Below are 16,661 nucleotides of genomic sequence, written 5' to 3'. Positions count from 1 at the left end.
ATGCTGTTGAACACTGAGGCATGCAACTGCCAACTCCTATACACATAATTATGTGCACATCAGATTGTATACCTGATTACAACTAATGCAACCAAGAACAAATTCTAGAGAACAAATCTGCAAACATGTTAAGGGCATTAAGCCCAGGGCAAAGGAGGACAGCGTGGCTGGAACAAGAATTCAGTGAAAGGAGGAAGCGATTCCTTGGAAACACATACTGTGGGGTGGATAGAAGTGCTGAATGCAGGGGAGAATGATCTCTTCAGTAGGAGGAATTGCAGGTAGTCTTATCTGGAATTGTGGGAAGCAGTTACCTGCTTACTGAGAAAGATTTGATTTAATTTCCTTGGCTTTACGAATCAGGGAGCATTGTTTCCATGTTTATGTGCATAACTTTCAGCAAACTCCAGGTAAATTCTTCCATCTCTTTCAATACCTTTACCATTCAATTTGTTTCCAAGCTGCCTTCCGTTTCATTGCCAAGTCCCATGATTCATTATTATTTCTGCTTTTGTCAAAGCGTCAGGACCCCAGAGTCAAGTGATATGGGGCTGGGGGAGGGGGGGGAGAAACCTTACTGGCAAAGGTAGAACTTTCCCAACTTTTTTTATTGTAGAGTAACAGGAAACCAAATCCTCTTATAAAAAGGCTCAAAGACATTATCAAAGTGATTCATTTGAAACCCCCACCTCCAATTTCTAAGATACAGAAATCTTTCTATAGGCCCAAAGGAGGAACTCAAGTGAGTACTTATACCATTAAAACATAAAGGTGGGATAGATTATATTTCTGTCTACCGCTTGTTCTCTGTTCATATTCCAAAGTTCTTGCTTGTAAAAGAGAAGGGCACTCAGGAGTGCAGTTCTAGCCAATCCAGAGCTCGAAGTAAAAAATGCATGGTGCTGGAGGAGAGAGGCTAAACCAGACTTGTTACTAAAAAAACTCAACATAGACAAATACTATGACCTTCCATGTTCTTGACAACCTTACATTTTTCAGTCCCAGGCGGGCAGCAAAAGCAAAGAAAAGAGGTTTGTCAAGCCATAGGTAGGTCCCCACACATGGTCTGTGGCCTATGTTCAGTTTGGTGCATCACAGAAGTTGTGCAGAATCAATACTGGATAATTAACTCCAACTGCTGCCACAACAACCCTTACTATAACAGGGGCAGAGCTGGGCTAGACTTCCCCAGACAGTTTACTGAATGTGGTTAAGAAGCTTTACAGAATGAAGTACACCAAAATACAGAAGAGCTAGGAAGAGGATATTATAATATCTATATGAGTCTCAAGTATCACATTGAGTCAACATAACTGATTTCGTACCTGAGGTCAAGCATATCTCAACCCAGTGGCGTATCAACTCGTCTAAATTGCCTCCAAAATCAATTAATCTATATGTTACAGCTAAAAAATAATTCAAAGGAACAGGAGTAAAAGAGGACAGGGTGTCACAAGATGATTCACCCCTGCATGACAAACTGCACCTACCAAAAGTTCTTCCATGAAACTATTAGAGCACACAGTTCTTCCTTTTAACTTTGGCTACCCTTCATACAGTGAGTGCAGAACAAGTCGTTTGCATTCGTAATTTAGCACTGTAAATTCCTAAATAAATGCTTGCTTAGAAAAATAATAAGATCTGAACATCAATTTCAAGTGATCAGAGAGCCTCAAGTGTCCTATCAAGGTGTAATCCTAACAGCCACCCTGTAAAGATATATCAGTATCAGTACCCCCTATATTGCAGATATAAGTGGTACGGTTATTTCTGTTGATTTCTCTGCTAGAGAGAAGTATAAGACATGCAGGTGTAGTGTTCTAGACATACTTAGCAATCACTTTCATGCATCCCTGTGCTTGCAGGGCCAATGTGACTCTCAAACATCCTGCAGATTAGCTGCAATTACAGCTCATAAAGGCCAGAGGATGTTTCCTATTGAATCTAACAGCACGTCTGTGCTCCTATCACCACTGTTACCAAATCTGTGCTCCCATCACCACTATTACCAATCTCCTCCTGCCACTGCCAGTCCCCAAATCCTGCCAGTACAGTATGTGAATGTAACAGAAGCCTACTTACAAAAACATTGAAAACACAAAAATAGTCATACGGTTGCAGGGTAAGCGTCCACCTATCACCTCATGACTCACATCAATAAATATTCAAAAGATGATGGCTCTTATAATGTGCAAACATGTTAAGCACAAGGTTCAGACTTACTGGTGATGAGCTACTGTGGGCTCCACACAACCTGCAATAAATACTCAAAGCTAGACACAAATGGTATTTTTGTCATTAAAATGACAATGTAATAAAACACATTTATTGACAGATCTTAAAAAGCAAACTTTTAAACATACACTATTCATCACATTCCCTGATCACCTCCCCTTGATCTGCAATTCTCTCACATTTTGTCATGTGCCCAACACATGCAATTTCATGCTGCAGAAATCTGAAGAGTAAAGGAGCAGCACAGTATGAAAATAGAGGCCTTCATGTCATATCCTGGCAAGAAGAACTTGCAATCTATAAATACACCAGCCCTGAGATACACATTGATTCATTTCCCCTGATTATGGAAAAGGAAGAAACATTTGCAGGAAATTTGTACCTATGCTACAAGCTTCCTTTGCTTTTAGTGGACAGTTACCTATAGATGCTACCCTGACCAGAGTCATACTCTTTCATTTTTGAGGCAGCACTTTGTATTTTGCACACTATATGAAATACAGTGCTGTATTCCCCTTGTTTATAATGCAATTTCATGCTACATGCAACTTGAAAGTACAATGAAAAGTTCAAGTATCTTAAGTCATGTGTAGTGTATTGTCTTTTATATCACATCACTATAATTAGCTGCAAGCACACAGGAAGTAGACACACTCACGCAAGGCGACAGTCATGTGCACACAGAATTTGCTTTGCCTATTAGAGATCTTTTCTGCTATTTTTTAAGGTTTTTGTGAGTATGGTAAGTCGGAGAGCTTCTCCATTGACTTAAAACTAAAACATAACCCCCAGGTCTGGATCTTGATACTCTCCAAGACACATTCCAGATACAGAACTTTTAACAAAACATTAATTACCAGAAACTGTGTGATGGTGACAAAAGGCATGGGGACAAGTCGGTGTTGCCAAGCCAAGTGTAGAAACAAAGGCAGCCAGCTATCTGAGACTTACAAGGTCTCCATCACATGCACCACCACATCTCCTTTCCCACCGCTGGTCCTCCACCTCCTGCAGTACATAACATTCCCTGTCAACTCCCTCTTTCTTCTCTTCCCTTTAATGTGCTCTGCCTAATTTCCCCCTTACCAGTGCTATCCCCAGCAAGGTGAGCACTTCAGCCCTGCAACCAACATCAATTCAGTGATACAGCACAGAGAGAACACTATTTTCTAACCACTTATATTTGAAAGACAGAATTCGAACAAAGCAGTAGCATAAACAGATTTGTCCCTACCCACCAGAGGTTAAACATAGGATGGGAGAGGAAGGTGGGAGAAGGAGGTGCCAATCCAGTTCTGCAAGATTTAAGCCACTCTCACAGACAACCATAATAGCAGCACAGTTACCTCACTTGGAAATTCTCAGCAAAAGAAAAATGCATTAAGTTAAAAAGTCATCATAAAGTAGTCTGAAAAAATCGCAGGATAAAAAGGTTTTACTACAAGTTGGCTCATGTGTTGCTCTTCATTGAGCATGCAAGCACAAGCAGTACGAGGACAAAAAGGCTAATGTAGATCAGATTCATAAGAGGCATCCTCCTCCCTGTGAGGTCAATTAATTAATTCAATGCAGTATCCTTCACAGGAGATCATTGCCGCATGCCAACTAGCCCTGAAGATTTACAGACAGTCATCCCAACACCTGTCTCCTCCTCGGCATGGAAGATCCACATGCAGCACTGCAGTCCCTTCCTAGGAAGCTCATATGTGACTTGCTGCCAACTTCTCAGCACACATAGCAGCTTGGGTTCACTGAGCTGTCAATCTGCTGTCTGTACTGCCAGCTATGGTGCTTGACTCTAAAAAAATCTAAGGAAACTCCACAAGCTGCAAGGCCAGTTATCTCCAGATGGAGAGAGACACTGAAGTGCAATGCACTACATGTGTGATTGACGTAGGCTGCTAGCCCAGGGTCTTCTCAGAACCTATTCCAGAAAAAAGTGTTGCTCATTATCGTGGCTAGGATCCCAAGAAAATCTGCTGCTGGAAATAGCATTCTTGGAAAGATAGAGTGGCCACTCTAGCAAACCTGAAATTAAAACAGAACCTCCAGGTCTGGATCTTGGTGCCCTCAAGAGACACATTCTGGATGCAGAACTTTTATCAAGCCATTAATTGCCAGAAAACATAACACAAGGAAGACCACAACTATGCTATAACACTGATTTAACATAGTGTCTGTGCCTTACCTTTGAAAGTGAGCTGCACTCTTGGAGTAGCAAAGAGGTAATCCTTGGAGTAGGATGGCCACCAGCCTACAATTAGTAAGGTTGCCCAAAGCAAAAAGCCAACGAGGGGCATAGTGGGAAGAGGTGTGAATCCAAAATCCAGGAAGAATTCTTAGGGAATCTATAAGAGATGGGAAAGTGAAGACAGAAACATTATTTCCCAGAACAGGTTATGAGACAGGAACTGAACTAAAATTCTCTGGTTAAAAGTCATTCTATTATTCTGCTCAACTCCACCCTTGGGAGGAGAAACTTGCAGGTTTAACAATTCACCAGTCTGTCCTTCAGAAGGCTAGCCCATTTCCCCAGTGCACAGTCTTTGTCAATCAACTTAATTGCAATTCTGAAATTAAGATTAGGTGAGAGAACATCTAATTTTGGAGTGGAGAGAAGAATACTGTTGCAGCAGTGAATACTGTAAGACCCAATCAAAATGGGCTCATAATATATTGTGCCTCCCCCATACCCATTATATAGTGCAAGATGGCTATACTAGATCCAAAACGCAAAACTATGGCTGTGATTACCTATGTCAAGTTATATTACTCACTGTGAGAGAAAATAGTGAGAGAATCAGCCCCGCCCTATGACTAAGAGCTAATCTTTGGGGGTTCCTGGAGCACACAGGAACCTGAGCTTCAACTTTCTTGTTCTGCATTCCTTTAACATTATGGTTTTAGCTGGCCTTATACACTCCCCTATATTGAGGATACTCTGGCACATGTCACACTTCAGAGCATCTTCTACATAATTATTTGGATTAACTTTGCCTCTGTGTGTGTTTTGTGAATTTTTCATTTTAGGTTTCATTGAGCCTCTGGCCCTGAACCATTCTTAGCCTTTGATAAATATTTTTTGTCTTCAAGGTAACACATAAAGAAAGAAAACAACAACTGCAACACATGCCGTAAAGAATTGATATATATTTGGAATGGAAAATTCTCCCTTCCTCTTCTGCCCACCTCTCCTCTTGAATGAAGGGGGGGGGGGGGAATCCAGACACTGCTAGCAGTTGTTACAGCAACTTTCTGTATTTAAATGCATAGAGAATAATTAATTACATAACACAAAGAATCCATCAATAACATTATCAGTATTTATGATTTAAGTAAGATTAATGTAAGCTTTTTGGGTTAGTTGCGGTACTCTTACGCACACTTTGACCGTGTGTGCCTTTTCACTGACTGAACTCTTAACCAGGGTCACTGTCTTTACCACCAGAACATCAGCTTTTCACAGTGTGGCTGGAGCAGTCTCCAGAAAGAATGAATACCAGACCGTATGAGCCCAACTACAATTAACAAGCTCACATGCTGCTCTCATTTGGTAAAGTAAACAAGGTTTGATTGAGGGGCAGTAATCAAGTCGTCTCCTCTCAGGAATGAAAAGAGTCCTTATAGGCCTATCCTATGGCAGTCAGAGCCAGCAGCCCACCCACTGGGGGCTTCTCCACCCCCACAAGAGTGCCCCTTCCCTACAGAGAGAAAGAGAGGAGGATGGGGCTGCAGTCTTTATGATGTACTACCTCTGTACCCTCCTGCTGAGCACAGAAATGCAGTGAACCAGGGGGGAAGAGGACTTGTATGTATGGTGCATTCTCCACTTTCTAGTCAGGAGAAATCTGGACTTAATTATTTAAAACACACACACAAAGACAAAATGCATTTTTCTTAATAGTAGAATTAAAAAAAAAAGTTTGTGTGTACCACCAGCTGGGTTCCACTGGGCCTCTGAGCTGGAAAAGATTTGACAGACTTGCCTAAATAGAGTGCCAGGGGCCCCGTGAAACTGGCTAGCCAGAAATCAGATGGGACAGTGTGTATGTGAAATTTGCAATATTACCTTTATTCATCACAAAGTGTAAGTTACATACAGCTTTCTCCACTTCAGCTGACACCCCACCCCCAAAATACACATACCACTTTCTAATACACAATGCACCTTTGCTGAGTCCCTCTGCATATGAACCAAAGATAGCTTCCTGGCCCTCTGTTTCTCTGGAGGAACTGTCTTTTATACCACTGGATAATGTCTATTCAGTCACACGATACAGCAACTGAACAGTTTTGATTTGTCTGCTTTCGGCACTTTCAGTTGGTGTATGCTTACGAAAACAGTTACTCTAGGGCATGGGTAGGTAAACTAAGGCCCGGGGGCTGGATCCAGTCCAAACGCCTTCTAAATCCGGCCTGCGGACGGTCCGGGAATTAGCGTGTTTTTACACGAGTAGAATGTGTCCTTTTATTTAAAATGCATCTCTGGGTTATTTGTGGGGCATAGGAATTTGTTTGTTGTTGTTTTTTCAAAATATAGTCCGGCCCTGCATAAGGTCTGAGGGACAGTGGACCGGCCCCCTGCTGAAAAAGTTTGCTGACCCCTGCTCTAGGACAACTGCAAACCATTCCTGCGCCGTTTTAGCATACTTAACTATATTCAGAGTAAATTAACACTTCACAAGAATTAGTTCACTGTTTGTTACACCAGAGAAATGGACAAAACACATACAGAGCCCTAGATTGGCAATCAGAAGAACTGTTTCATCAGTGGAACTGCAGGCTTTTGGTGCAAACTACTTTCCCCAGAAGTCAATGTTAAAAGCTCTCATTAATTTTAATACAACGATATATATATATTTTTAATGTCATTGAGAGGCATCCAGCTGGAAGACTTATTGTGTTGGGGAGCTGAATAAATATAGGGCAAATCGCAGGAGTTGGCAGTCTACAGAGATGGAACAGGTGGAAAAGGCTAACAAGCAGAATAGAACAACAGAAATACTGTAATATTGAGTGCAAAAGCTCCAACACACTATGCCATAGTGACTATGATGATAAGGTCTAGTCCATGCTCTCTTGGTGGTGTACTGTAGTTGAAGGGCATCCCTACATGCACATGGGTTAGTACTCATGAATGAACCACTCAGAATGTGCTTCCAGTCGTTGCAACAAATATCTGTTGGCTCTACCATCTCTTTTGGGCAACTGCATAGTGTTATCACAGGCAAGAGTTCAAATGACTACTAGGCATGGTTATATTCTACCTCCAGTTCTGGAAGCAGTTTGTCTCTGATTACCAGCTACTGAGAATCTCAAATGGAGAGTTCCTTGTTGCATTCAAAAACAGATGGGCCTTTGATCTAATCCAGGGGGACTTTTCATATATTTTAAAATTTGGATCTTCTTCCCCTCCACCCAGACAGTAGGTAACATTTTGTTTTTCTGAGCAGCTGAAACTGTGAAATTTGCAAGATCCCTTGGATTCAGTATGTGGCATTCAACCACAGCCCTTGGAGTGGTACTGGACCCCCCCACCCCAAAAAAATCCCTTTATTCTTGTTCAGTAAGAAGGAACCTGTGCTTTCCCAGCTCTTAAAATGCTCATTTGAATGGATCACAAGGATTTGAGTCCTTATTCCCTTACCACATCAGGAATATGATGGTAAGAGGCATGCATCAAAGGTCTCCTTCTCTTGTTCTGTTTCTATTGTACTAAGAGTACATATGGATGCAATTATAAAGCATGCTAAAATTATTCAAACAATGTGTGTACATGTGAGCAGGCAAAACCCCTTTAAATATTTAGAGTTTTTCGCTTGCAATCAAGGTAACTGAAAACCTCAAACCTAATGTACTGCATACACATTATTAGCACTTCAGCCAGTTTCTTAAGAAATTCTTAAGAACAATTTGCAGTAAAAAGTACATACACATACCACAACTAGGGAAAGGAAAACCGACCAAATGGCTCCCTATGGAAGCACTTCCCAGTGTGCTCCAAATTGATGAATGCTTGAGGTGGGGGGGGGTCAGGGAAGGTGGGGGCATAATTGCTACCAACACTGCCCCCTCTGGTTCGCTGGTGAGATGCAGGGAAGTGGTAGTTAATGACAGAAACAAACTTCAGGGATTTCACAGGAAAATCCTTGGAATCAGTCAAACAAATCCAGACCGCCTCTATGGACGTTTAGGGTAATTGATGGGCCCCCAGGAGAACACAGCTTTCTTCGGCTGTGGGCAATGCACCACAATTGCAGGAGTTAAAATTTCCCCAAGGGCAATATATCATAGCAATTTCCTTTGCACTAGGTAAATATTTGTATTATTTGCCTGTCTTTCCACACGCATTCACACTTCCCCTTTCAGAGATTCTTCACTCAGCGCACACATCAGTTCTTTTTGGAACCAGAATGTCTAAAATCCAAATTACCCTGTGAAATAAAAGCTACAATCGGCTGCATTTAAATCAAACCCCCGCCGGCCTTGGGAAATAGTTCTGGCAAATACCAATATTGCATTTGGATGGTGCTGTGCGTGCCATTGAGAGTGAGTGAGATGGCAAACAAAGGAAAAGAGCAGAGAAGGGGGGAGGGAGCGGGAGAATGTAAGAAAAAGAAAGCAGAAAGGAGAAACAGAAAGCTGGGAGAGAAAATCAAAGCGATCAGGAAAATACTGTACTGTTCTTGAGAAGTGTTCCCTGGCTCTAAAGTGTCAGTCTGTCTCCTGATGGAATGTGTCACTGTGCGGACTTTAGGGAGAAGATAGTGTGTCATGCTTGGAGACCAGCGGTCCTTTTGCATATGAAGCTCAGCCACTTTTCAGTCGCCATAAATAAACAAGAGATTATTCCAGCCACTTCTGAGCCAAGATCATAATGGAAGGAAAGGAAGATTGGGGACCCCTTCTGCTGGATCCTAGTGCATCTGTTCAGGAAGAGAGGGGTCTCCGATCAGTTTCAGTTTATAAATGTCAGTGCATGCATCTGAGCCTCCTGAGAAAGGAGCTTAAAGAAGAGGAAATGTTTGGAGAAAGGCAGAAAGAAGAAGAAAAAATCAGGAATACAACAGAAATTATTAATAACTCTATGACTAATGTGTGCATGCACACAACTGGACAATGATGCCAGCAAAAGCTTCCATATCTGCTTGTCAGGGCACAGGGCTAATAACTTTACCAAACTACACTAAGCTGCGACTCTCTGATCCCCTCTGTGGCACCATAGCCTAATTTCTTTGTCTCCCTGGACCAGGCATAGGCAAACTCACCCCTCCAGATGTTTTTGGAACTACAACTCCCATCATCCCTGACCATTGGTTTGGTTAGCTAGGGATGATGGGGGTTGTAGTCCCAAAACATCTGGAGGGCCGAGTTTGCCTATGCCCGCCCTGGACTATATGGAGACAGGCAGAATCCTCTTGGAATGTTTTATTCCTTCTAGCCCATTGTTGGGTTGGTATTCACAAGGAGCAGCAATCTAAGTACTCCCTCTTTTTCATGTTCACTTTCCCTTACCAAATTCATGTATAATTATAAGAATTGTAACAATTGTAGTAAACACAAAAGAGGGTCTATTAGACACCTATTCTTAAATTGCTGATTATAAAGCATGCAGACTTGTTTCATACTGAATCAGTCAATCAGTCCATCTAACCCAGTATTCTCTATTCTGACTGACAGCAGCTCTCCAAGTTCTCAGAAGGGGTCTCTCCTAGCCTTGTTAATTGAGATCATTTTAAGTCAGGGATGAGGAACCTGTGGCCCTTTAGTTGTTGTTGGGTTCCAATTCCCATTAGTCCCAGCCAACATGACTGGTCACAGTCTCACAACATCTGAAGGGCTGAAGGTTTCCTATCCCTGCTTTAACTGGGGAACCAGACATCTTTGCCTACCATGAGTTTATTAAGAATGGGGATATGCTGCTGGATTACCGTAAGTTGAGGACTAGTTAGGAGTGGAAAAGGGAGCAAATTTCTCTTTCTTGTCTCTTTTTGCCTACATTAACGGTATTTTTCTCACCCAATGTTAAATTATTTTCAACTGCACAAGGAAATAGTAAAAATGTGAGAATAGTCCACTAGTTTAAAGTCAGACACACATTCCTACCTGCTTACATATGCATGTAGTACTTTCTTACATTGCCAAGCTCATCATGAATAAAGTAGCAGAAATGTGTTCTATGGCCTTTTAGGAGCAAGGCCACCTAGGTAATACATGTTTTTAGTTTTGTTTTAAAGAGACCAATAAAAAGGGATTCACAATTAATAGGGGTTAAGATACTTGCTGATATATCTGGCTATATAAAAATCAAAATCTTATAAACTAGTTTGTGAATGTTATAGTATATAACTGTGCCTGTACTGCTCTACAAAAAGACCTTTCACACACACTTTGAAATCCAGGACAAAATAATATCAAATTGCATGATTACAGCCATATGATTAATAGTATTCTGAGGGACCCTCACATCTCAAAGTTACTGGTCAGCAAGATACCCTTAGCTGATCTGCAAATTTGACAACACAATGCCATCTGTACATCTCTATTCCTGAAGACACGTGTAATTAAAAAAGCTAGACATACTGCAAAAACCAATTCTATAAGTTTAGTACCTTCTCCAACTGCAAATCCTTTCATAGACAAAATAGCACCACCTACCACAAGAGGGAGGTAGCAGCAGACTCAGGGGAACCTCAATGTTTGCAGAAGTACAAAAACCCTTTGGGGAGGAAAAATCATAAAGGGGTAACTCAAAACAGTCTAGTGAGGACTGAGCATGCTGAATGACTACAAAATGTTGAACGAATATTGAAGGGGGAGGGAAGAGAGACAAGCAAGGTGGACGGAGTATCCTGGAATGTAAGACTGGCTGAAAATGAGCACTCCACACTGCAACACTTTGTTGCAAACTCCACTTATCAGTATAACTCAGTATATTTTCTCTGACATAATTCAAATGCTTTTAGAATGTACACATAAAAAACAATAGCATTATAGGATGGCCTATCATTTAGTGTTTGTTTCCTAAGTTATGTACTGGGAAGTAAAGTACACTCCATGACCATCTTGGCTTGTAGCTGTTTCTGGTCCTTGCATCTTCTATCTGACTAAACTTTCCTTGGAGACTGATTTATTCAAATGGCTGGCCCTCTAAGTGTTGTATCACAATAAGTTCCACAGGTTAACGCTACATTGTGCAGAAAAGTACTTCCTTTAAGTTTCACATTCTGACACGTGACACTAAAAAATTTGCTCAAGCATTTCTTTCCTTATTTTTGCCAGATGTGAATGTTGTTAACATAGGCTCTACTGCGTGAGAGAAATTGACAGTATAGTCAAACTGATGCAGGTTTTACATTTGCATTATAATAGAGCAATTTAAGAGTGCACCAATTTAAGCCTCCCAAGTGAAAATACCTTGAATGTTGTTTGTGCAAGACAGAAAGCATAAGAGAACCAATTTTTCTTCAATTGCATGTTATCGCTTTTGTAGGTTTTGAATTGCAGACCCAAGGAAATGCAAAATACACACACATAACAACAACCCTTGCCCTCCACTTAAGTCTTATTTGTCTTCCACCCAAACCACAGCGAGCAGTGAGGCTGCTCAACACAAGGGCAGAGCCAGAAAGCAGACACCTGCCTGGTTTCTCAAGTTTCCTTATTTGATTAGAGCTATACTGTTTAATTCATTTGATTGGCTGGATCAACCGATATATATATATATATATATATATATATATATATATATATACCTTTTGACTAAAAAGGTACCCTTGGTTATCCGGCAACAGACTGCTATGTATTGCTTTTCGTGACACCTGGCAAACACCATCTTTGAAAGAGATCCACTCTTCTCACATGCAGGAGAGGATGCCTCTTTCGTGATAGTGCCTCCTAGGGCATATTCACCAGCTAAACACAAAGAACATAAGCTGCCCTTTTTTTCTTTAGAGCTGTTTTTCACCATATGCAAATTACGCCCATTTAATCAATTCACCAATCAACAGATAGCCTAAAAACTACTAAGCTGGGTGGGCAGTCCCGCTTTCCACAAGTAAAGCTTCAGAAAGCAACTCTGCTCTAGTCGGTCCTGAAAGGTGGATATATAAAGCCTACGCTTGCCCAGAATGCCCTTTCGCAGTACAAAAGCCGCCACCCCACCCCCACCCGCACACATCTTCCACACGAGCTACTATCGCGTGCCAAGCACGAGAGGCCCGAGACTCACTCGCGACTTGTGAAAAGCGCTCCTCTTCTCGCACTTGCTGGCCCGGCGAAGGCGCGGGCGCTTGAAGCCGCGGGAAGTCATCGGCCCCCCAAATATGAAGAGCGGAGCGTGTGTACCTTGGCTCCCTAGGAACGCGAGGGCCTCGAGCTCATTAATTAATTGCCCGCCAGTTGCGCGCTTTACGGGGGCACAAGAAGAAGCCGAGCGACGCTGAGGCGGACGCGAGGCTGGCAGAAGGGAGGGCCGAGCGAGTGAGCGAGGGAAGGAAGGAAGGAGGGGCAGGCCGGCCGGCCCACCAAACCACCTCGACGGCGGCCGCCTTCCAGTCTTCGCCCAGCGTTTTTACCTCAGGGAGAGTTGGCAGGAGCGGCGCGAGGCTCAGGGCCACGCCTACCGCCCTCCTAGCGGAGCTTCTGGTGCACCGTGAGGAGAGAAAAAGAAACCACCACGCGGCGGGAGGGGAGAGGGAGAAATAAAGGCGGGCCCGGGAGCGGAGCGCGCGCGTGAGCTTTCACCTCAGCAGTTCGTGCTGGGACGAGGGAGCGAGAGAGAGAGAGAGACCTTGGCTCGCAGACCGCTGGCGCGGCTGAGGAGCCGACTTTTCCTCTCCCAGTCTGGAGCCAAGGAAAACGTTTCCTCCCTCAAGTTTATGCCCTGCTAACCTCTCCAGCCCTGTGGTACACTAAGCAAAACAAAAGACTTTTAACCGCATGTTCACACGCGAGGCTGAAATCGGTCTGGGTCAGCATAAAAAGCCTCGCCCCGGCCCCAGCGCACAGCCTTCGTTTCTCACCTGCTGTTTCTGTCCCACACGAACAATATTCCCACCGAGCACACAAATAAAAAGCAGTGAGTTGGGCTGGGGAGGGGGCTCAATGGCGCGCTTATGCAGCCCGACCCTGCGGGGTTACTCTTAAGTAAAACCTGGGGGGCGGGTGTTCCGCGTGTGTCTTAATCCCAGGTAACTGGGATTGTGTAACCACCCAAGGCTCTCCTCCCTTCCTCTGCACCCATCCCACAGGCGCCGGCCGGACGACTGTGCTGGAGCGCCGCGTTAATCCTGCCCTGGGACAACAACGAAGGCAGTGGCAACTTTGAGCACGCCTAAGGATCCGGCCCCCGGCTGAGGCGGTGGACCCAGAATTAACGCTCGATTCACTAACCACCACCACCATTTCAACCAGTTTTGTAACATTTTTATACCAAAACGGCTGAACTTTGAAGCTTAAGATCCAGCCGGCTGGCTTGCACGCAAGTCGTTTTTAAACACGCGCAAACATACCAAGCAGGCTTCAAGCGCTTTGTGGAAGGCAAAGAGAGGGGTCCCGTGAAGACCGTCGGCTCCCATATCTGCTCTGGAGGAGGTTGGCGTCGCTTCTTCTCCAGGCGTCTCCCTGTACTTGCTCTCGGCTCCGGGCCTTTAAACCTGCCCGGCTCCCGACCCGTCCTCGAGGGCTGCCAGGCCGAGAGCCGACGCGAAGGCAGCAGAAGCGCCCTCTGGAAAGAGACTCGCGCCTGCTTTGGCGAGTCGCGAAGTCGGGAGCACCTTGGAGACGCCGCTCCCCGCCGACAACAGGGTTGTTATAAAGGGGGGCTTTTGTGCAGGGGGGGGGGGCAGAAGCTCTAACCAGACCCGGGCATTTCTCCCTGGCGAAAGATAATTTCACCCGCATTAAAGCGGGCAGGGTTTTACATTTCCCCCCTCCCTGCCCCCACCAACTCCCACTTTTCCGGATTACTGCTCAACTTTTCCATCACAGTGATGGAAAAAAGGATTGGACCGGCCGGCCGCTGTCACTTTCCGGATGCAGCGAGTGTGAAGGAGCCGCTGAAAGTTTGCTGCTTCCAACAGCTCCCCACCTCCGTCAGCTTTGATCATTAGCCTCCGCCCCCCCCCCTTCTAACTGTACACACAATATCACCCCCTTCTACGCTCCATAGGTGCCAACTCCCTGGAGCCTGGCACCCACAAATTTTGCATGCTGCATAGCACCCACGGCCCCAGGCACCCACGGTCGTGGGACCAAGTTGGCACTCCTGCAACGCTCCCATGAACAGGGAGGAAGCAGAGCAGCGCAGCAACGGCTCGGAAAGTGGAACCTGCGCCCGCCGCCCCGTAGGGCAAACCGACCTTCTCTCCACCCGTCCATCTCGGCTCGATCCCTTCCATAGACGGGACAACGTGACACCTTTGCTAGAGCAGAGACCCAGAAGAGGTTGGCAGCTCTATTGACAGAACCGAACTCACTCTCTCCATTAATTCAGAGGCGTGTGGACAAACGGAGAGGGGGAAATGAACTCGCGTTGCGCACACGGACGTACCTTTCTGGATGGAGGCAGAGCAGTTTAGACGGTTCCCCAGAAAGGTCACGTCGCTGCTCGCCAGTAGGACCCGAGGACTTGCTCCCAGATCCAGAGTAAAAAAAAAAAAAAAAAAAGGTGGGGAGGTGGGGTGGGGAATGGGAAGGAGCGAAAACCCTATCTATTGACACCAAAGAGGCATTTTCTCACCAGCTGTCCTGGTAGCGGCGTCCCACCGCCATCCCTCTCTCTCTTTCTTTGGTCAAAGTAAGCGGGCGGCCGCCGCCGCTCCTCCAATGTGGTCGGCAGCACCTTCCGGAATCCTGGACTTGGAATTCAGGACTCGAGTGGATCTCTCCGCCAATCCATAGAGACGCTCGACCCACACCGGTTTCCAGAGGCAGCAGGCAAGCCGGATGGGACTCCCTTCGCACCCGCGGAGCGCAGCGGGCTCGACTTTTCGCGGCGCCTCTCGCCGCTTGTTCCGAGCGTAAATGCGCGGCTGTGCGCCCGCCCGCCCCGCGCCCGCACTCACTCGGTCCTTAAGTTCTCATTGCAGGCCCGGAGAGCAGGAGGCAGAAGGAGGAGGGAAGAAAGAAAAAGAAATAATAATAATGAAAGTGGCCTCCTGCCCGCCCGCTTGGCAAAAAGAAAATAAAGAAAATAAACCACTACCCTCCCCCTCCACACACACACACACACGCTCGAAATCCGCTCCTCTCACATTGAGCACCCAGATCCTATTCAGTCAATTGGCTTCTACCGCCTTGCATTTGCATAGCCCCGCCTCTCCGTCCCCACCTCCCCGGGCAGGGAAGCGGGGGCCGGACCCGCCGCCGTTCTCTCCTCCCCACCGCCACCTCTTTTTCCACCTGTGCTGCCCCGCCCCTCCCTCTCTCCTCAACGCCCCCCCAGCCTCGCCTCCCCGCTCGGCTCGGCTGGGCTTGGCAAGGCAGAGGCGGGCGAGGGAGCGAGCGAGCGAGCCGCGGGATTCCTGCGCTCTCTCCGGGTATCAGGCGAGTCCGGCTCGAGCGACTGTTGACTTTCTCTCCTCCCTCCGGCTAAGGCTGAGTTTCAGCAAGTCCCCCCGCGGCTTCCCTATTCCATCAACAGAAAGAGAATTGGGGGGTGGGTGGGGGTGGAGAGCCTTATCCGAAACAAGACTGATCACGCACCCCCCAATTTCGTGTATACATACACCTCTTGCCACCCAACTCTGTGCTTTTGTGGACGGGGATTCCCCTCTCGCCCCCTCCCCACACTTAAAAAACCCAGAGAGAGGCAGACGAAACAGGCGCGCGGGGGGGGGGGGAGGAATGGGAAAGACAAATAAATAAATAAACCGACTCCTTTGTCTCTCTCTCTCTCTCTCTGGCTGAGTTATTCGGTGGATTGCAAGGGAGTGTCTCGCATCCCGGGGGTGGAGGGCTGATGGGGGCGAGAGACAGAAGGGTGGGGTGGTGGGGGGTTAGAGTGAGAGAAGGAGAGGGAAAAGATAGAAAAAAGCAAGAGAAGAAAGAAGATCGTGGGGAGAGGTGGAGAGGGGCCTTGCTTTGTAATGTTGCAAAATCCAACCAGACAGATCCTTCAACAAATATCCTGCAACAAAGAAAACTCGGGCGTAACTGACAGCGGGAGAGTGTGTTATCTCTCTCCCCCACCCCGCCCCACGACTTCCCATCCCAGCGCCTTAGTCGTTTCAGCAGCTTAGGCAAACCAGGTTAACCCTTTGGTGGATGGGATTAGGCGGAAGACCTACCTCTTAGGTCTGTGGGTGGAGGGAGGTATTGGGGTCGTGGGGCAGCGGGGCTGAGGTTAAGATGCAGAAAGTGGAGAAATGCTGCAGAGGGATCCCATTTCAAGCAGCGACCCCCTAACACGCTGTTCTGCATCA

At 45.8% G+C, this 16,661-nt stretch overlaps 1 protein-coding gene across 7 annotated transcripts in view; it reads right to left on the bottom strand.

Moving 5' to 3' along the window:
• SEMA3F (semaphorin 3F) overlaps positions 1–15,619 on the bottom strand; it is a 130,022-nt gene extending 114,403 nt beyond the window's left edge. Inside the window, exons 1-2 of one of the 7 annotated variants that reach the window (XM_081851313.1) lie at positions 14,978–15,619; positions 4,424–4,583 (exon numbers count right to left, since the gene is read on the bottom strand). In XM_081851313.1, coding sequence (XP_081707439.1) covers positions 4,424–4,535 — 112 coding nt within the window. In that variant the 5' untranslated portion in view covers positions 4,536–4,583; positions 14,978–15,619. Of the gene's footprint in view, positions 1–4,423; positions 4,584–12,466; positions 12,748–12,812; positions 12,838–13,748; positions 13,897–14,788; positions 14,890–14,977 lie in introns of those variants that run through there. The other 6 variants (XM_081851319.1, XM_081851315.1, XM_081851317.1 and 3 more) reach the window with 6 other exon arrangements.
• Between the last annotated feature and the right edge of the window lie 1,042 nt (positions 15,620–16,661).

The sequence above is a fragment of the Podarcis erhardii genome (genome assembly GCF_964252035.2).
Source record: "Podarcis erhardii genome assembly, chromosome: 2".
Lineage (NCBI taxonomy): Eukaryota > Metazoa > Chordata > Lepidosauria > Squamata > Lacertidae > Podarcis > Podarcis erhardii.
The sequence above is the reverse complement of the archived record's forward strand: the minus strand, read 5'-3'. Positions and strand labels throughout refer to the sequence as shown.